Source organism: Hemiscyllium ocellatum, chromosome 1 (genome assembly GCF_020745735.1).
Source record: "Hemiscyllium ocellatum isolate sHemOce1 chromosome 1, sHemOce1.pat.X.cur, whole genome shotgun sequence".
Lineage (NCBI taxonomy): Eukaryota > Metazoa > Chordata > Chondrichthyes > Orectolobiformes > Hemiscylliidae > Hemiscyllium > Hemiscyllium ocellatum.
This window is the reverse complement of record NC_083401.1, coordinates 33,807,287-33,829,610: the sequence shown is the minus strand read 5'-3', so window position 1 is coordinate 33,829,610 and position 22,324 is coordinate 33,807,287. Positions and strand designations below refer to the sequence as shown.

Below are 22,324 nucleotides of genomic sequence, written 5' to 3'. Positions count from 1 at the left end.
AAATTGCATAAACAATTTTCTTATAGTAACATATCCAGTCTTTTTTAAAATCAGGGATCACGATACTTGAAGTGTAAGTAGTCTGTATTGGCGCTATTCTTTAACTGGAAATAACGATACATTTATTTCTCTCTCTTTAAAGTTTTTCTATTCTTCCTTCACACATACCTACATAGTTTCCTTTTAAATGAAATTATGGTTTCTGGCAGAAAAAAAAACATTAGTAGTAAAATATTTCACAATCCCAGAAATGTAAATTCTAAGGTTTCCTCTAACCTCCCCCTTAATTTTTCAAGTAATATTCCTAAACGTGTGATCTCTCACTACTGTTTTATGAACAAATTGATATAATGGCTAGGAGCTGTAGCTGTTGGAAGAGTAGCAGAAACCCAGTGACACACTTAAATGGGATTTCCGACTGCTGGCAGCAAACATGAACAACTCCAATTGAATTCTTAGCCAAAGCTTCACTATCTATTTTTCCTTCTTAATGCAAAATACATTAAATTTATTTGCTGTTGTAGCCTTCGCTATTCCAGTGAAAACAACTCCATATTTTTACAAAGAGACTTTCATCAGAACTCTACCTCTGGTACCATTTAATTAATCTGGTCTTTTCCAATAACCCCATATCTTTTCTATCACTTAGAACTTCATCCAGAATGTCAGCTGCTGCTAAGTAAAATTATTAATGGAAATCAACCTTTTTTTTAATATCTGTTGCTTTTATGTACAAATCCCAGGATACGTGTACCTTTCTTGTATGCTTAATTTGTTCTAGAAATATTCATCGCTAATACGTCTGATCAATTATAGTCAGCAAACAGGTTTTGTAGTAAACATGTATTCCCTTTTCTGAAGGCTCTGACAAAGAGAGATACAATTCCATGATGCATCAGTTTTCCAATACTTCTACACAGTTGCTATTCCTCCTGAGTGTCTGAACAAGGCGCTGGCAAGCTAATACTTAACAAGAGCACTATAACAAAGGTCATTTCAATTACATATTTCCAGCAAGTATTACCAAAAACCAAATGAAAGGTTAACACTCTGCAGTTTGTCTCTTCCAGTCTAGGATAGATGGGAGGAGACTTTTCATGCTCACAGCTGAGGTCAGTTAACTTCAAAATGTCCCAAGGCAAAATCTTCCATTAAGTATATGTTTGGCGCCATGCATGGAAGGGTGTGCTTCACTTCCACTGAGGGCTGAGTCAAAGTTTTTTTTTTAAACATGATTACATGGTTCTCAGCTCATTGCACACAATTCTTGTTGGATCAACGAGCAGGAATTGCATCTCTCCTTGATGGTACTTTGAGAATTGATAGGAAATCAGGAGTGGAGTAGGTCAGTCAGCGTAATGAGCTTTCCTTGGCATTCCAGATCATGGCTTATCACCTACCTCATACTATTTTTCCATACTAATCCCATATCCATACATGCCGCTACAAACTAGAAATCTATCAACTCTGTATTGAACGTAATGACTGAGCTTCCACGGCTTTTTTGAGTACAGAACTCCAAAGATTTGCCTCCTCTGAATGAAGAAATTCCCCCTCATTAGACCTAAATATCTTGCCTTTTATTCTGAAACAGTGTTCCTTGGTTCCAAACTGCTGACATCAGCCAGACCTTATGGGGTATCCCTCATGTTCCAGTCAGTCCTGCAAATGAAACTGTACAAAAAGACTTGAGGCACCTGAGAATGATCCAGAATAATAGCACCATGGGAGCTCGCTGGATGGCAAGGACAAACCTAGAACATTTGTTGTTTGGTGTGAGTTGCACAATCAAAGATTGGAAACATTTTCTGTTGACGAATACAACTAAATGTTTCAAGAAAGCTCACAAAACCATCCGTGCATTGTCTATCATTTCTTGCATTGTCTATCATTTCTTGCATTGTGAGAATTCTGCGACTCCAGCAAATCGCAGTGCCATGGTTACCTGGCTCTTGGAATCCAAATGGAATTTCACAAAAAACTAATGCTGTTCTGAAGAAAAAATATGGGACTTTCCAGATCCAAACTCATCCTGGACCTCTCTTGTGCTGGGTCTGATTCCAACCAGCAGAGTGTTTTCTCCTTGAAAACATGAACTCTAATTTTCCTAGTGTTCCTTGACAGCATACTTGGTCAAATTTAATATCAAGGGCAATCAATCTTCCTTCACTTCTGGAATGCAGCTCTTTTGTCCATGTTTTAATATGGAGGTCATGATAAGAATCCAAACTGTACATCAATAAGCAGGTTATTGCTTTCCAAATGATGTTTAATAACACCTGCTGAAAATCCCTTCCATCCCCTCGCTGATGATTGAGAATAGACAGATAGGCTAGTTACTGGCCAAGATGGATTCTTCCTGCTTTTTGAAGACATGACATATTTGTGCAATTTTCCACATTGTCAGGTTCTAACTGCACTGAAATTGCTTAGCCAATGGCATGGCTAGTCCAGCAGCACAAGTCTTTAGTACCGTTGCTGGTATGTCTTCAGGGCCCATAGCCTCCTCAGCATGCAATGCCTTCAAATATTTCTTGGTAATATGTGGAGTGAATTAAATTGGTTGAAGACTAGCACGTGAGATGCTATGAACCTTGGAAGAGGCCAAGGTCGATCATCCACTTAGCACTTATGGCTGAAGATGAATACAAGTACTTCAGCCTTGTCTTTTGCAAGGATGTGCTGGGCCCCTCTGTCACTGAGAATGAGAATAATCTGTTGGATGTTTAGTTGCCACCATCATTCATAACATGGATGTGGCAAGACTGTGCAGCTTAGACATGACATGCTTGTTGTGTGATTGCTTAACCGTATTATATATTTGATTATGGAATCATAGAATCCCTACATTGTGCAAAGAAGCCATTTGGCCCATCAAATCTGCACTGACCCTCCGAACAGCATCCCATCAAAACCCAGCCCACCTATACGCGTAACCCTGCATTTATCATGGGGAACCCACCTAGCCTGCACATCCCTAAACATTATAGGGGAGTTTAGCATGGCAAACCAACCAAATCTTCACATCTTTGGGCTATGGGAGGAAACTGGAGCACAAACTAGACATGGGGAAAATGTGCAAACTCCACACAGTCACCAAGGTTGGAATTGAACCTGACGCTAAGAGGCAGCAGTACTCTGTCACCATGCCACCCATTATCCAAGTGCATACTTTTCTTAATTGGAGAAGAACTTACTTTTTAAGAGAAATTTTATTCAGCTGATCAAGCATTTTAATGACCATTCTTGGTGAGATGAAAGTACATGCAAAAAAGGTTTCTGACACTTGCTGACGTTGCCCTGAAGTATGACCTGCCTTTCAAGTTTGGAGAACTTTGATATAAAAGTTCATCTGACCATCGAGACTTTGAATTTCTGCCTCCTGCCCCACAATTCTCTCTCCTTCTTGCCTCCCATTCTGGGAAGTACTGCAAGATTTTGCCTGGTCTCTATTCCCCCACTTTGAACATTACAAATAGAATTACCTCTACAATTTTATGAGTATGGCTTTATTATCTATGAAATGCTTTGTTTAGGTCATTGATTAGAAAGTATTTTCTTTGCAATTTGGATTTCTAAATGGCCAAGGAAAAAAGTTGCCGCCCACACCCCCCACTTTGCTTTTGAAGGGAAGAACACATTTGGTAGTCTTATGAAAGAATTTTCTCCAATGCAGGCATAAGCAAAACCAAGGTCAAGGTTTGGACCTTGGGCTCATGCCACACTCCAGCTGATCCCACTACACAATATACTCTCTCCGTCTCTCACACACACACACACACGCTCTCTCTCAAACACACACGTATACACTCCGCACACACACCCACACAAACGCATACACCCTCTCACACACACATTCTTTCTCCTTCACATGCACGCGCGTATACACACACACACACACACGCACACACACACACAAATCTATGGGGTGAATTTGCAATTGCAGAATTGTATTTACAGATACATTCTATTCAGTTTAAAAAGCATACAGTCTGCAGGCAGTCAATCCATGTGACATTTCATAAATTCCTACTTTGGAAATAGAACCAGTCTGACTCAAGGTTGAGATACAGACAGAATCTAACCTCACACCTTTAACGCATTGTCTAAACTGAAATGTCACCTTTTTGTTTTATTAAACCTTAAGTTACCTCAGAAATGTGACTCGAAAGTAGTTCTGGGATTTACACATTAATGAATCAATACCTGCAAGCCATTCAAAGTGATTAAAGACTTAACAGCAATCTAGATATGTTTAAAATATATCAGTTGCATGACACTATGATCTTTTGCTATAAATTTTGCATCTTATAATCCTGCCCCACTAGTTACCTGATGAAGGAGCAGCACTCCGAAAGCTAGTACTTCCAAATAAACCTGTTGGACTATAACCTGGTGTTGTGTGAGTTTTAACTAAAGATATAAAAGTCATGGCTGAGTTGTTCATCATCCTGCCTTACAATATTTCACCAATCTAGGGGGTGTCATGCACTGCCTGCAAACTTCCAGCAGAAACCTGATGGGAGAAGCCAACCAGCAAGGAGAAGCCCAGTTGAGTTTTAAACTTCAACTCTGCTCAGGCACGTGAGCCATGAGGAACAGGAGTGCTCTAAAACCAAGTTCTTTCATCCAACAAGTAGTTCTTCAGTTTTGCCAGCCCCCTATTAATTATTCATCTCAGATATGTGGATGATACTGGCTGGGAGTAGAATTTGTTGCACATTCCCAAGTGCCTTTGTGATAATGCTGGTAAGTTGCTTTCTTGAACTGCTGTAGTCCATTTGAAGTAAATACTCCCACAATGCTGTTAGGAACAAAAAAAAAATCCAGTTCACCAACGTCCTTTGGCGAAGAAAGTTGCAGGATTTTAACCCAGCCACAGTAAAGCAACGGTGACATACTTCAAGATGGTGAGTAGCTTGAGGGGGAACTTGCAGGTGATTGTGTTCCCATTATATGCTGTCCTTTTCCTTCTATGTGGTGGGGATTGTGTGTATGGAAGAAGAATAGCATAACAGAATAGAATCCCTACACCGTGGAAGCAGGCCATTCAGCCCATCGAACCCAAACCGACCCTCAGAACAGCATCCAACTCATACCCACCCCACCTATCCAGTCCCTGTAACCCAGCATTTCCCTTGGCTAATCCATGTAGCTTGCGCATTCCTGGACACTACGGGCAATTTAGCATGGCAATCCACCTAATATGCACATCAGTGGACTGTGGGAGGACACTGGAGTACCCAGACGAAATTCACAGACATGGGGAAAATGAGCAAACTTCACAGTTGGCTGAGGGTAGAATCTAACAGTCACTGTGAGGCAGCAGCGCTAACTACTAAGCCACCATGCTTGTCCTGGATGCTGTCAAGGAGAATTGATGAAATTTCTACAATGCATCTCGTAGATGGAACACATAACTGCTGCTGTGCATCAATGGCGGAGAGAGCGAATGTTTATGGTCGTGGTTCTAATCAAGAGGGCTCCTTTATCCCCATCACATCCAGTTTTTTGGGGTATCATACTGCTAGCCCCCAATCTGGCAACCGAAAGAAGAATTCCCAGCCTTTGATTTCATCAGGAAGAACAAATTTCCAACCATCCCAACTCTTAACTGGTGGTCAAGACAAACCCCTGACAAAAAAAAAATGAAACCATGCAGCAATCTAAATAACTACATATAAAACTTGGCAAGACTGAAAATTTATGATGTACTCCACAACAGAAACTAGTAGATATTGTCTGCCATCTTGTGTAGATTTCCCTTTATTACAGGAAAGAGTGCACAAATTGTAATTTAAAGTCACGAATCTGAGCCCAGCTCAAGTTTCTCTACAGCCATTATAATATATCATCTAGCTGCAGTCATTATGACCATATACACTATCCATGTTGTAGCCAACTAACTAATGAAGCTGTGGAGACTTGATTAGATTCCCTCAAAGATAGCTGATTACACAAACCTTACTTCAATCATTTGTCGAAGAAAGGATTATTTGCCATTCTCCACTAATCTGATGAAACTATGAAGAAACTGTCTAGTTATTCTCCCTCATCCATCTAGTTCGAGGTCAAGTCTTACTAGCAGGGCCATCATGAGTAGTCAGTTTCAGACATTCCCAGATAGATTACTCAACTGGTTGGGGTACATTTCCTTCATCTGTTCCTGCCAAGTGACCTGAAACCCTTCAACTAATTCATAAAGGCCAAATTGTTTCTACTAGATCGATTCAAAGAACTCAGTCACTGAAACCACAGTACAATTACTTGATCAAGATCTATTTCAGCAGTGTTTTTTTAGTGTGTAACTACATCATGAATTTCAAAAGCTGCTGTTTCATTAACAAAGATTCAATATGCATTGTCTTTGTCTTGTTCAACAGAAAATACCTCCCATAATGTGCTATAATCAGCAGGCTTCACTGCTGAGAAATCTATGTCACTCAGACCTTGTATGCAGAGCGACTATTCTTCTGTTATGTCCCAATCTTCTTCAAATTTGCCTTCTAGGTAATTTCTAGACAACATGATTTTATCATATTTTTCACTACTGGAATTCCTCTGACATAAAATGCTCAACTTATTCTGCAGATAGTATTTTCCAAGAAGCATGCCTAACAGTTTTTTGCAACTGCCAATAAGATATATGTCATTCACAATGAGACACTTCTTTAAATGAGCCTCGGTTGCACTTATTTAAATGATATAATTGCTTTACACAAAATATAAAAAGATTATCGAAATCAAAAGCATGGAAATCAAACAAGGAGCACTCTGCTGTAAACTTTAAATTAAGCGTTTTAAAATTCCTTCAGCACAGCTATGTGCAATTTTGCAAAGTTATTTCAGTTGTACATGGAGCTTTTTAGTCCATTGCAACCTTTTATTTCTATCTTCTCTGTTCTTCCTCCATAATGTCAGACAATTATTTTTCAAGTTACTCCCTTTCAAAAGCTATTAAGGGTTTTACATCCAGGACGAATTACCCTAAGCAGAATTTTACCAGTTTTACTGAGATAGTTTTGTAGGTGGAACAGGGAGGAAAGTAAAGTAAGATACCCAGAACATCATTTCAGTAGGCTACACCAAGTTTGCTTGTCCACCAGTGATTGATGGCCAATCTACATATTTAAGGGTCAGTTCTGGGCAGATTGTTGCTAAGATGAACCCTGCAGTATCCCTAAACAACCCATTCTGCCAGGGCCGAAGGCCAGTAGGTACCAGAAAGTAAGGACAAAAACAGAATTTTTCCCTCAGGGAAAGGGTCACTCGACGGGGAACATTAACTCTGATTTCTAACCACAGATGCTCTCAGACCTGAACTTTCCCAACAACATCTATTTTTGTCTCTGATTTACCGCACCCACAGTTCTTTCAGTTTTTATTAAGTTTCTGAAAGTGGTTTGCTGGTGATATTCTAGGAAAATGGTTCATTTTTAAAATGGTGAGGTGGCCCCTGAAGAGGTGAGGTGCCCTTGCAGACTGCAGCACTTCCACTGATTGGTCTGCTATCCTTCTAAGGCTACAGACCCTTTGATGCAGGAAATCTTCCCCTCAGGAAACCTGCTCGATCTGTTGTTGGCCTTAACTGGGAGTCACAAGTCGGATGCACCCCACCTTCAGATTGCATCAGCAAATGAATGGTGCTGAATCATTTGTAAAGAGAATAACATCCTGCTCTTTAAGTGCTAACAAGCTCATGTATAAAACAATGTGTTCTCTATGATTAATGAGAAGACAACCGTTGGTATGAAGCATCTGCAGCTGTTTAATTTCAAGAATCTCTCACCGGACCTTTTTTCCACACTTTGGAAACCTCCTGAATGCAATTGGTCGTGTGCGCAAATTTTCCAAAAATCAGAAATGTTTTCCTTTCCTCTATTGTCTGTGACTAAAAGCAACATCTGTCAATAGTCACCACAACTGGTTGGCATTTTTGAAATACAATTTAATTTTTAAAGTATTTTTATACACTAAAGGTAACTTGATGCAGTTCCATTACAACTGAAAATAGGTTTAACATAATTAACATAAATCATTTAATCAGAATAAAGCATTTCATAATTCAGATCTTCTTGGACATCTTCAACCTCTCCCTGCAGCAGGCCACTGTCCCTGCCTGTTTTAAGAGGGCCAACATCACCCCTGTGCCTAAAAAGGCTCTTGCAGCATGTCTCAATGACTACCACCCAGTGGCCCTAACCTCGGTGGTCATAAAGTCTTTGAAAGGCTGATCATGGCATTAATCAACTCCAGCCTCCCCACTCCTCTTGACCCACTCCAATTTGTCTATCGGACCAACATATCCACGTCAGACACCGTATCACATGACCTTCACTCCTCCCTAGAACAATGACACCAAGATCAGCTACGTAAGAATCTTACTCATTGACTACAGTTCAGCCTTCAACAGTACTATCCCCTCAAGACTGGTTACCAAACTTAGTATCGTGGACTTAGCCCCATTCTCTGGATCCTCAGTTTTCGGACTCACAGGCCACAATCAGTGAAGATTGGGGACAATATTTCATCCTCACTAACACTCAACACTGAAGCCTCCCAGGTGTACAGTGAGTACAGCCCCTGACTGTACTCACTGTACACCTATGACTGCATCACCAAATACCAGACAAATGCCACTACAAATTTGCTGATGACACCACCATAGTCATAGTCATTGAATCTCAGATGACGATGAAACAGACTACAGACGGGAGGTGGAAGACCTGGAAAAATGGTGCACTAAAAACAACCTAGCTCTCAATGCCAACAAAACCAAGGAACTCGTTACTGAGTTTCGGTGGGATGTTACTTATGCCCCCCGACACATTAACAGCACAGACGTGGAACGAATAGAAACTGTCAAGCTCCTGGGAGTGGTCATCCACAACAAGCTTTCTTGGACTCTTCATGTGGATGCACTGATTACAAAGGCCCAACAACTTCTCTTCTTCCTCAGGCAGCTGAGAAAATTTGGCAAGGGTATTCACTGTCATGCCAACTTCTACAGGTGCACTGTCGAAAGCGTTCTGCCTGGATGTCTCAGTACCTGGTATGGCAACTGTTACATTCAAGATTGGAGATAGTTACAGAGAGTGGTGAATTCAGCCTGGACAATCACAAAGACCAACCTCCCATCTATAGAATCCATCTACCACTACTAAGGAAAGGCCGCCAGCATTCTCAAAGATCCATCCCACCCTGGCAATGATTTTCTACAACGTCTACCATCGGGGAGAGGGTACAGAAGCTCGAACACACGCACCAGCTGGTTTTGAAACAGTTTCTACCCTACTGTTGTTAGAATACTGAATGGACTTACAAACTCTTAACATTCACCTGTACCTGTGTTTTGGTTTTTGCCACTATTTACCTATTATTTACTATCTATGCTATTTAACTATATGATCTGCCTGTATTGCTTGCAAGACAAAGCTTTTCACTGTGCCTCAGTACACGTGACAATAAATTCAATTCAAATTCATCACAGCCTGCTTTGTTCTTAAATGTACAACACTCCACTATTATTATGGGTGTAAAGTTGAAAATCGCATGACACCAGGTTCTAGGCCAACAGGTTTATTTGAAAATACAAGCTTTCGGAGTACTACTCCTTCATCAGGTAGCTAGTGTCCTATTTATAATTTCTGTGTCTTATGTTTGCTGCCTTACTAGTTACATGATCAAAGAGCAGCACTCCAAAAGCTTTTATTTTCAAATAAACCTGTTGGACTATAGCCTAGTGTCGTGTGATTTTCAACTTTGTCTACCCCAGTCCAACACCGGCACCTCCACATTTTGGGGGTAGTCAGCATTAAATCATAGGATAGGATCATAGACAGGAAGTGACTATATTTTAAATCACAGATTCCCTACAGTGTAGAAAGTGGCCATTTGGCCCATTGAGTCTGAACAGCATCCCACCCAGACTCCAACCTATCCACATAATTCTGCATTTAGCAAACACTTTTCCACCTAACCTACAAATCCCTGGACACTATGGACAATTTAACATTGCCAATACATAACCTGCACATTTTTTGACTGTGGGAAAAAAAACTAAAGTATCCGGAGGAAATCCACACAGACAGGGGAAGAATATGCAAGCTCCGCAGTCACCTAAGGCCGGAATTGAACCTGAGTCGCTGGCTTTAACTTGATACTAAATGAAAAGTAAATTATATCCAAAGGTTTTTAAAGCATGTCTGCAAGTGTGCTTGTGCCCAAAAGCACCAGAATATTTTTTTGAGCATTCTCCAAAGCATGCAAGCACATGTAAATAGTGCAAAGTCCTAATGATGCTTGTACCATCTTGGAGACATGGTTGCTTTTGTGGACCTGGCTCAAATGTTTTAAGAAGTAGTGCAAAAGACCACAGAAACCTCTGACTTCTGATAAATGGAGTTTACAAATTATTTTGTGATTTTTTGAGATGGCTTCATTGAGTTCAAATGAATTGTGCTTTTGTTTCCAGCACAATCTCTACAAAAACAATGAGAGCTGCACTTGCTAGGAATACATTTAAACACAGACCATATGATACAAACAAATGCAAAAATAGTCATTAGAAAAATAATTTCATTGGGATTTATATTAGAATGGTGAGAGCAGCAAGATTTAAAAAAGACCTAAAGGGCAACTTTTTCACACAGAGGGTGATGAGTGGATGGAATGAGCTGCCAGAGGAAGTGGAGAAGGCTGGTACAATTACATATAACATTTAAAAGGCACTGGATGGGTATATGAATAGGCGTGTTTACACGGCTATGGGCCAAATGCTGGCAAGTGAGACTAGATTGGTTTTAGATATCTGGTTTGCATGGACGAGTTCAACTGAAGGATCTATTTCCGTCAACCTGTACAATAGATGGTACTAAGAAATTCCCCATGGAGTCATCAGTTCAAATTCTGATCTCACAGATACCCTCAATCCACAAATATGCACAATGAGCAGGACTGTTTAATATTGATCAAGGAAACTTAAGCTATTATTTTTTTCACATTCATAGATACAAAAAAGGAATCAAATCTAATATACTTGAATTTCTAAAAAGCATCTTGTATGGCATCTTATCAGATAAGAATAATTAAGTTGGAGGTAATGTATTAGAGCATTGGTTATACATATTAAGCATGCAGGCTATGACTAGGAAATTGTCACAAGGATCAACATAAGGGCATCTTACAGTCAAAAACTCACACAGCACACAAACAGACCCTTTGATCATTCTATGCCAACCAACAAACCCCAAACTACATTATTCCCATTTGTCTGCTCTTGGTAATAGCCTATTATGCCCGGGCACTTAAGTGCTCATCCAGATGCTTCTTAAATGTTGCAAACAGGACTTGCCTCCACTACCCTCTCAGACATCATGGTCCATTCTTGTAACCCAAAGAGTGGTACATCTCATCAGGCCCTGGAAATTTATGCACCTGCAGTCCTGTCAAAATATTGAATGTCGCCTCCTTTTTAAGCTTAACCAAAGTCCCTGGTTACAGTGTCATTTTCCTCTGTGAATGCAACTAAGTAGTATTCATTTAAGACCGCACCCACATCCTCAGATTCCATGTACAGGGTGCCTCTTTGGCCTCTAATAAGTCCACACTTTTTCTCCGGTAATCCTCTTACTCTTAATATACTTATAATAAGTTTGGGAGAATATTTGTAGCTCGGGTGCTTGTTGTTGTGGTTCTGTTCGCCGAGCTGGGAATTTGTGTTGCAGACGTTTCGTCCCCTGTCTAGGTGACATCCTCAGTGCTTGGGAGCCTCCTGTGAAGCGCTTCTGTGATCTTTCCTCCGGCATTTGTAGTGGTTTGAATCTGCCGCTTCCGGTTGTCAGTTCCAGCTGTCCGCTGCAGTGGTCGGTATATTGGATCCAGGTCGATGTGATTATTGATTGAATCTGTGGATGACTGCCAAGCCTCTAGGAATTCCCTGGCTGTTCTCTGTTTGGCTTGTCCTAGTCGAATTCATGTTGCTTGTCATCTGCGTGTGTGGCTACGAAGGATAGCTGGTCATGTCATTTCGTGGCTAGTTGGTGTTCATGGATGCGGATCGTTAGCTGTCTTCCTGTTTGTCCTTTGTAGTGTTTTGTGCAGTCCTTGCATGATTTGCTAAAAGCAAAACCAACGTAGTGTACAAAATAGTATAGGAAGGCTTCAGATTTTTGGATCATTAAAACAGAGAGCATTACCATGCAATACAGGCCCTTAGGCCAATCTGAAGCCCATCTAACCTACACTGTTCCATTTTCATCCAAATGTCTAACCAATGACCATTTAAATGCCCTTAAAGTTAGCGCGTCTACTACAGTTGCAAGCAGGTCGTTCAATATTTCTACTACTGAGTAAAGAAACTACCTCTGACATCTGTCCAATATCCATCACCCCTTAATTTAAAACTATGTCCCCTCATACTAGCCATCGCCATAAGAAAAAAGGCTCTCACTGTCCAACCTAGCTAACTTTCTGATTATCTTTTATGTCTCAATTAAGTCACCTCTCAATCTTATTTTCTTCTCTAATGAAAGCAATCTCAAGTCTCTCAGCCTTTCCTCATAAGACCTTCTCTCCATACCAAACAATATTCAAGTAAATCTCCTCTGAACCCTTTCCAAAGCTTCCATATCCTTCCTATAAAGTGGTGACCAGAACTGTGCACAATCCTCCAAGTGTGGCCACACCAGAGTTTTGTACAGCTGCAATATAACTTCAAGGCTCCAAAACTCAATCCCTCTACCAATAAAAGCTAACACACCGTATGCCTTCTCAACAATCCCACCATCCTGGGTGGTAACTTTCAAGGATCATTGACATCAAGATCTCTCTGTTCATCTACACTACCCATAATCTTACCTTTAGCTCAGTACTTTGCATTCCTGTTGCTTCATCCAAAGTCAATCACCTCACACTTTTCTGCATTAAACTCCATTTGCCACCTCGCAGCCCAGCTCTGTAGCTCATCTCTGTCCTTCTGCAACCTACAACATCCTTCCCTATCCACAGCTCTACTGACTTTAGTGTCATCTGCAAATTTACTAACCCATCCTTCTATGCCCTCATCCATAAAAATGATAAACAGCAGTGGCTCCAAAACAGATCATTGCCGTAAACCACTTGTAACTGAACTCCAGGATGAACATTTCCCATCAACCACCACCCTCTGTCATCTTTCAGCTAGCCAATTTCTAATCCAAACAGCTAAATCACCCTCAATCCCATGCCTCCATATTTTGTGTAATAGCCTACTGTGGGAACCTTATCAAATGCCTTACTGAAACCCATACAGAGCACATCAACGGCTTTACCCTCATCCACCTGTTTGGTCAGCTTCTCAAAGAACGCAATAAGATTTGTGAGGCACAACCTACCCTTCACAAAACCATGTTTACTATCCCTAATCAACTTATTCCTTTCTAGATGATTATAAATCCTATCTCATAACCTTTTCCAACACTTTACCCACAATCGAAGTAAGGCATAGATGAGAGTAATATGTCTAAGTTTGCCAATAACACAAAGGCTCTCCAACAGGAAGGACATGGGTAGCAGACAGCTGGCGATACCACTTAAGCTCCCTTTCAAGGCTCACATCTTCCTGACTGTACTGCTATTCAGTCAGTCACTGGGACAAAATTCTGAAATTCTCTGCCTAATAGCACTGTGGGTGTACCTAAATTACATAGAATGGAGCAGTTCAGTAGATTTTAAGTTCAGCTACAGAACAAAAGAAATTGCATTTCAAAGTAACTCCTTCAATATGAAGTGTTTTGTAAGATTATAAGTGTTTTGACACATTATACTACATATACAAGTCTTTGTAACGTTCAGTTGCTCTTGTTAAAAACATTACCACACTTCTCTGTTAATCTACATAATAGTTTTGATTCTATGTCATGAAGGTGAATTCATAGATCAACATAATATAAAACTACACATCTGCAAATCTGGAAATATGGAAGCAAACAGCGTGACATGAGAAACTCTGCATCTTCTGTAGACTTAATCATTATTAATAAGTGATTAATGGTGCATTTTTCAGGGTAAAGGATACAAGGTCACTTCCTAGATCATTGATGTCAATTGCAGGTGAAAAATAAAAACTTGTTTTCATATAAGAGCACTAGCACTGTAGCTCCAACAGAGCATCACTAATGCAGATAGCCATCATCTCAAAATGCTGCTTCCTTTTTTACTACACTGATATAAAGTTGCTTCTCATTGCTGGGGCAATATGAAACCAAGAGCATCTGATGGAGGTGTTTTATCTGATTATGTTTCTGAAATGCTGAAGGACAGCTTTTTAAATATTAAGTAAGGATGCAACATGAATGCATATTATTCTTGTTCTTGTGGTGCATTTATCTACAGATGTTTAACGGTCACAACAGAGAAAATGAAATCCACTTACCTACACATCTGCGAGGCCAGCTTTGTCTTCAAGATCTTCAGTGTTGCTGCGGCACTTGTTGGATCAGATTCCTCATCATTCCTCCGTGGGCATGTGGGGCCAGAGGACGGCATTACTCTCTTCACCTCTTCCTTAGTGTTTGTCAGTGGCTCCAGTCCTGCGGTTACATACAACATATAGAATAGAACTTCTGCTTGTGACAGGAATAAAGATTTGAATATGCACAAATAACTAATATTCAAAGTGACAGAGTGTATTATAATTATTAATTTCTTCAGATAGTTATCAAGGTGTACGAAACAGTAAAGTACTACACGTTTGTTAAAAAAAAGGTTTAAGTACATGTTTAAGTAGGTTATCTAAATGAGTTAGGGGAACATATAGCTCTCCCACCTCATAGTTAAAAGACTGCATTTTTTGGCAGTAAGCCTCAAAGATGAAATATAGTTTTTGAATTCCACATCCACAGCTAATCAGTAGTAGTAGGGTGCTACATTTAGTAATTTGTAGAAATTAGACAGAGATCCAGGGAAAGGCAGGTTTTGAAATTGATCACTATCAGGTGATCTTGTTAGAAATGAAAAGTGAACATATGTTAGGAGAGAAGAACCATACTCAGTTGCATAAGCTTCAAGGTCATGTAAACAATTAAATCTCAAGACATTTTCTGACCAAGCTAAAACATGAACTGGAATTTAGAAAGATATCAAAAAATTCTAGCCCTCTGTGGAACTGCATCTTAATAGTTTGATAAGGGGAAAATTGAAGGGGTACAAGGGGTACAATTAGTTAGCTTCGTGCTGGGTTATATCAAAAAGAAGTTGCTATAAGCATTTCTGAGACAGTGAAAGGTCATTAATCAAAATTATGCTTTCATGTGAAATCTAGTGGAATGAAGTACCCAAAAGTTGTTTCTTGCAAAAATTATTTTTCTCTTTTATTTCCATATACAGCTCCATTTTGTTGTAAACTATGACCTCTGTAAAGAACTATAACAAACGAAAATATTTTTGAAGTTGTTCAGTGTCACCTATTTGCCTGAAGGAATAACAAAGATAGAGTTAAAAAGATGAATCAATAACAGGAAATGGCAAGGCTGGGCCTGTGGCTGAAAGCTAGGCCACTGAATGCTGACATTATTGATTTTAGCAAGTTCACCAGGACTTGTAATTAAAATGTAAATTTGAGAAAGAGATTATGTCCTGACAGAAATCTTGGGATTAAGAAGAAGATAAAGGGCCTCAGCGGTGCAGAGAGAGAAAGAGAGAGAAGGAAGGTTTCCTCAGCTGTGAGGCTTTACCTTTACTTTAACAACATTAGATCGGCTCTGAAGTTTAATTGGTAAATTGTTCAGACAGATAATAGAAACTGCTGATAGAAGTTGAATCATGGAAAGCTCTTACGGACACTAATGCTTGTAAACTTTTTAACTCTTGACCTTCTGAATTTTCCTTCACCCTACCAAGTAAGCTTTTTGGAAATTGTTTTAACTTGCTGAGCAGAAAGCATGTATAGCTTTGTGTTGGAGGTAATCGGTGAAATAAAATATTGAACGACTTTAAAAACTGATGCTTTAACTGAAATCAAGAGTACCACCAAATGGTTGCAGCACAGGATGACATTTGGCCCAACAAGTCAATGTTGGCTCTTTGAAGCGCAAATTAGGTAATCCCACTTCCCCCAACTTTCCGAGTACCCCTGCAGATTTTCTCAATTCAGGTGCTTATTCAAACTCTCTTTTACAAAGTCATTTTTGAATTTGTCTCTATCATTCTCTCAGAAGTGCATTTGAGGTCTGAAACATGTTTTCATGCAAGGAAGTTTCTCATTGCAATCAACTTAAAATTGGCGTCTTAACCCTCTAGCAAAGAGCACCATTTCTCTCTATCTAGAATCTCATCGTTTTGAGCACTCTATCAAACTTCCTCTCAACCATTTCTTCATTCAGGAGACTTAGCCTTTGTTTTTCTAATCTACCCAAGCAACAGAAATCTATCGCCCCTTTGGCCATCTAGTAAATCTTTTATAACTTCTCTCTAAAGCCTTCAAATCAAGTGTAATATCCCTAACTGGATACCATAGATGGAAGATTTCAGGTCCACATGGAGACATGAACGAGGTGGAAGGACAGGAAAATTAGACGATTTCACATTGGGACAGATAACCAATGTTTTCGCCCTAATGAAGTTTGTTCTAGGTAAAAGTGCTGTGGATGACTTTAGTATTGTACATTTCTCAGCTCCAGCCAAGCCAAATTATAGCAACTCATCCAACAGCTAAATTTATGACGGCCGTCTGTCATTTTTGGGCTGGCTCTTGATCTGCACTAATTTGTGCATGACTGAGGGCATACGCATGATGCTAGGGTGTCTACTGAAGTCATTTCCAATCCTTGCCTTCAATCCCCAGCCTGACAGAATCCCCCAATACCACTTATCTTTGTCCTAGTTACTGTTTCAACCTAGGAGTGCTTTACTAGCAGCAGTCACAGTCCCTTTTTGTGGTGCTGCCAAGTTCTCAAACTGTTCACCTTTGATTGGTTGGCAGCTCAAGACAAGCAGGACATTCTATTCGAGGGTCCTTATTTGGGATGAAGGCCTGATCGTGTCCAGTTCAGTGCCCTACCTTCAAAGGGTCAGAGTAGATGACTCCAGGAAGTCTACCAGCAGTTGTGGAGAGGAAGCAGACTTACTGTTTCAGGTTCACTGACCCTTCTTCAGATCTAGTCTGAAAAAGGGTCAATGAACCTGAACATTAACTTTGCTTTCGCTCCACGGATGCTGCCAGAATGCTGAGGTTTCCCAGCAATTTCTGCTCATGTTTCTAACATTCAACATCCACAGTTCTTTGATTCATTTGTTACTTTTACAAGGTACTCACCTAAAAAAGATGTAGCCTAATTCTCCAGTTGAGTCAATATCAGTATTTTTACACAGATTCATCTTAACTTTTATTTTTAAACATCTCTATTTATAAATCCCAAGATTTTGTGAACTATTTTAGCTATTTTCTGAACCTGCCCTGCCACCTTCAACAATTTGTACACATAAACCCCAGTACATATAAACACTGCTTAAGCCCCTAGAGATTTTATTTTAAGTTATGTGACAACATATGACCATACGAATTAGAAGGAAAGCACCACTCAGTCCCTTGAACTTGCTCTGCCATTCAATAAAATTCATTTTGCGTTCCTGCCTGGCTCCAATAACCTCTGACTCTCTTGCATATCAAGAATCTGTTTCTGCCTGAAAAATATTCAACGACTCTCTCCCTTAAAAGGTTATGGAAGCCAAGTTCCAAAGAATCATGATCCTCAAAAAAAAATCTCATCTGTCTTCAGTGGACAAGCCTATATTTTAAATGGTGACCCAAAGTTCTAGATTCTCCAATAACAGGAAACATCCTTTTCTCATCCACCTTGTCGGAGGCCATAAGGATCCTGTATGTTTCAATCAAGTCACCTCTTACTCTTCTAAATTCCATCAGATATAAAACTCCCCTTTCAAACTTTCATCATTAATACCCTGGGAATGGGCGGGTGGCTTTGTGTCTCAAACTTTCCCTGAACTGCTTTTTGCCGCATTTATGCCATTCAGGAATTCACTAATGTACAGTATCCCAGATGCAGGCCCATCAGTGCCTGTATAACTGAGGCATAACAGCCCTACATTTGGATTCAATTCTTACAATAAACTAATATTCCAAAAGCTTTCTTATCACTTGTTGACCCTGCACAGAACATAGACAAGTAAAAGGAGTAGGATAGTTAGCCCTTCAAGCATGCTCTGCCTTTCAATCTGATCATGGCTGATGATTGAACTCAGTATCCTGTTCCTACCTTCTCCCCATACTTTTTAATCTCTTTAGCCTCAATAATTGCATTTAACTCCTTCCTGAAAACATGCATTGTTTTAGCCTCAACAATTATCTGTGGAAGAGAGTACCTCAGGTTCACCACTTTCTGGATGAAGAAAATTCTCCTCATCCAAGTCCTACCCTTTGTCCATAAACTGTGACCTCTGGTTCTGAACTTCCTGATCATTGAGAACATCCTTCCTGCTTTTACTAACTAACCTTTCATATTAATGCACCAGGAAATGCAGATCCTTCTGCATCTCAGAGTTCTACAATTCCTCATCATTTAGAACACTTTTTTTATTCTTCCAAATGGACAATTTCATATTTTCCAATATTATATGCTATTTGCCCAATCTTTGCCCACTCATCTAACCTGTCTGTACCCATTTGTAGCCCTTATGTCCTCTTCACAGTTTTTCTACATACATTTGTCATCAAATTTAGCAACCATACAGATTGTGGGCAGCACGGTGGCACAGTGGTTAGCACTGCTGCCTCACAGCGCCTGAGATCCGGGTTCAATTCCCGACTCAGGCGACTGACTGTGTGGAGTTTGCACATTCTCCCCGTGCCTGCGTGGGTTTCCTCCGGGTGCTCCGGTTTCCTCCCACAGTCCAAAGATGTGCGGGTCAGGTGAATTGGCCATGCTAAATTGCCCGTAGTGTTAGGTAAGGGTAAATGTAGGGGTATGGGTGGGTTGCGCTTCGGCGGGTCAGTGTGGACTTGTTGGGCTGAAGGGCCTGTTTCCACACTGTAAGTCTAATCTAATCTAAAAAAAAAATTTGAAGGCCACCGTGCCCTGATTTAAGAATGTATTAAAATGTTTATTTGTTTGCATTCCACCAGAGTATTAGTACTGGCAAAAAATGTCCATTTGAATGTCTGTAGAATTACACATGGGAGTAAATGTTTCCACTTAAATGAGGGGAATAAATATTAGCAGCATTGGATTTGACATCCACTACATACCTTGCCCAGATTTCCTGTTAAAGGAAGGGAAAATTGTGTAGATTGGACAAATTCCTGTGCTCTCATTTGAAATGGAAAATGTGTATATGAATTTGCTGCAGCACTTCTAATAGGAGAGGATATACTTAAAAGTTTATCTGGACAACTCCCATTACAAATATAAACATAGAAATTTATAATGGATAAAGAGAAGTGTGAAGACAGACAAAATACTTTTAATGCATCACTACTTTACAATCAGAGTTGTCAGGAATAGAGACAGTAGTATATTCCGAGATTATATTTGTTTTGCACCTGAGAAAGCTCCTAATACCTTTCAAAACATTTTCCTAAGTAAACCTTAAAATTATTTTAATATTTTTCCTTAAATTATCACTGAACTAGTTGAAATTGTGATCTAGTTTTAATCTACTTAAAAATCTAAATTTCATTTATTGTACAATTTAGATTTATTTTAATACAAAAAGCAAATGTGAAATTATCAGCAATTTGAATATTTAAATTTTGGCTCTTGTTCAGGGTTCTGAACATTGGTCAACAGAGAAAAATCACAAAGCAAGTCATCCCAGCTGGTTTTTCTTTGGCTGCATTCAGTATTCTGGCTTTACAACTTTATGCTGACTAAAAACTCAGCATGTGGAGAGTCACAACGAAATCCAATATTGTACTTTCCATATCATTGTATACAATAATCAATTTACTTGCAAAACTAACTAGACAAATAAAATCAAATGGTGAACTAGTTCAAATTATTTAGCTCCACTGCATTCAGCTAGTACTCGAGAAAAGTGATGATTCATCACGTGTATCCAGGTTAATGAGCTACTGAAATATGGGAAGCAGAGTAAAACTTAAGTCCCAACATTATGAACCAGTGCATAACAATTAAAAGAGAGAAACCTGCTGGAGTTTTCTACCCCCTAATCAAATTATAATGATGTATAGTGCAGTGTGATTCATTGTTACCCTGTCAATAAACAAAACATTTCATCTGAATCAAATGATTGTCAGTTTAAATTGCATTCCACACATCTAAACATAAAATCTCAGTTGACACTGAAGTACAGTAGTATGGGAGTGACGTACACCTGAGGTGCAATCTTGCAGGTAAGCCATTAGATTGTGACCCTGTCTGTCCTCTCAAAGAGGGGGAAAATGGAAAAAGGCAAGCAGAGAAGCTCCAACTGAAGCATCTTACTCTGCCGCCATCTCGTCTAAACATAAAGACCATGGCCAATTACTGCCCCATCACTCTGCACCTGATTGTCAGTAAAGTATTGAAAGGGGTCATCAACAGTGCAATACAGCATCACATGCTTTGCAATAACCTGTGTGGTAATGCTCAGCCCAGGTTCTGCCAGGGCCCACTCAGCTGTTGACCTCATTACACACTTCATTCAAGAACAAAAAAAAAACGAGTGAGGAGAGAGTGACTGCCCTCGAGATTAAAGAATCAAGGAGCCCAAGCAAAATTAAAGTCAATGGGAAAATTCTCCTCTGGCGAAGCCACACCTACCACAAAAGGAAGATGGCTGTGGTTGTTAGAGATCAGTCATCTCAGCTCCAGGACAAGTCAGGAGTGTGATATTCTCTGACATTTGCACAATGTTCAGCACCATTTGTGATTCTTCAAATATTGAAACGGTTCCTGGCCAAATGCAACAAGATCTGGATCAAACATTCAGGTTTTGACTGACAAGTGGCAATTTGTGCCACACAAGTGTCAGGCAATTACCAACTCCAATAAGAGACAATGTAACTGCCTTCATAGCATAAGATCTTAGAGCAGGATAAAAGGCTGGCACAATATTGAAGACTGAATGGCCTGTATTGTGCTGTACTGTTCTGTGATGCATATTTAATAGCATCGCCATCATTGAATATACCACTATCCCCATTCTTGGGGTTACCATTGACCAGAAACTCAACTGGACTAGCTTCGGCCTGGCAACACATGCACAAATATTCATTCCCTCCAACTGATGCTCAATCGCAGTATTATGTGCCATCGATATGACACATTGCAGAACTCCACCAAGTCCTTACTCAGCATATTCCAAACCTGTGGCTACTATCATCTAGAAGGAAAAGGGCAGCAGGTACAGAAGAACAACACCATCAACACCTGCAAATTCCCATCCAACCCACTCACCAGCCAGATTTCGAAATATATCGCTGTTCAATGTCACTAGGTCAAACTCCTGAAACTTTGCCTAACAGCATTCAGGTGTACCTACACAGATTGGACTGCAGCTTACCACCATCTTTTCAAGGACAATTAGGAACGGGCAATCAATACTAGCACAGCCAGCAAGATCCCATGAATAAATAAAAATCAGTCTGGGAAATAGATGGTATGTTAGCCTTTACTGCAGTAGGATTTAAGCACAGAAGCAAGGAAGTTTTGCTTCAATTTGTACAGAACACCAGTGAGACTGCTGCTCGAGTACTGTAAGCAATTCATGTCCCCTTGACAAAGGGGGAATATGCTTGTTTGCAAAAAAGTATAGTGGAAATCCATCAGACCGATTCCTGAGACGGTAGAACTGCTCTATGAGGAGAGACTTAGGAGACTGGGCCTGTATTCCCTTGCATTTAGATGATGAGAATTAATCACAAAAATTTATTAAAGGACTAGACAGAATAGATGCAGAAAGGAAGTTCCCCTAGCTGTGTGGTCTAACCCAGAAGATACAGTCCCAGAATAATACCCAGTAAGTAAATGACAGCAATTAATCAAGTCTAAATAAAAATGAACTCCATTTAGGAGTGGCATAATACATCTTCATACATAGGGTTGTGAATCTTAGGAATTCTCTACCCCAGAGGGCTGTGGAAGTTTAGTCAATAAATAAATTCAAGACAGAAATTGGTAAGTTGTTAATTACAAATAACATCAAAGTAGATGGGAATGGTGAGAGAATTGAGTTGGATGATCAGTCATGATTTTGAATGATGAAACAGGCTAGAATGGCTGACCGGTCTACTTCTGCTTCTATGTTCCTACACTCCTACCTGGTTGAATTCATATCAATGAATTTGGAGAAGCATTGCATAAGTCCATCAACTGCTGGAGTCTTT

At 39.9% G+C, this 22,324-nt stretch overlaps 1 protein-coding gene across 3 annotated transcripts in view; it reads right to left on the bottom strand.

The window, feature by feature from the left end:
- Window positions 1-22,324, bottom strand: part of uvssa (UV-stimulated scaffold protein A) — a 103,927-nt gene that overhangs the window by 33,653 nt on the left and 47,950 nt on the right. For all 3 annotated transcript variants that reach the window (XM_060828611.1, XM_060828621.1, XM_060828602.1), the window contains exon 9: window positions 14,414-14,570. In XM_060828611.1, coding sequence (XP_060684594.1) covers window positions 14,414-14,570 — 157 coding nt within the window. The remainder of the gene's footprint in view (window positions 1-14,413; window positions 14,571-22,324) is intronic.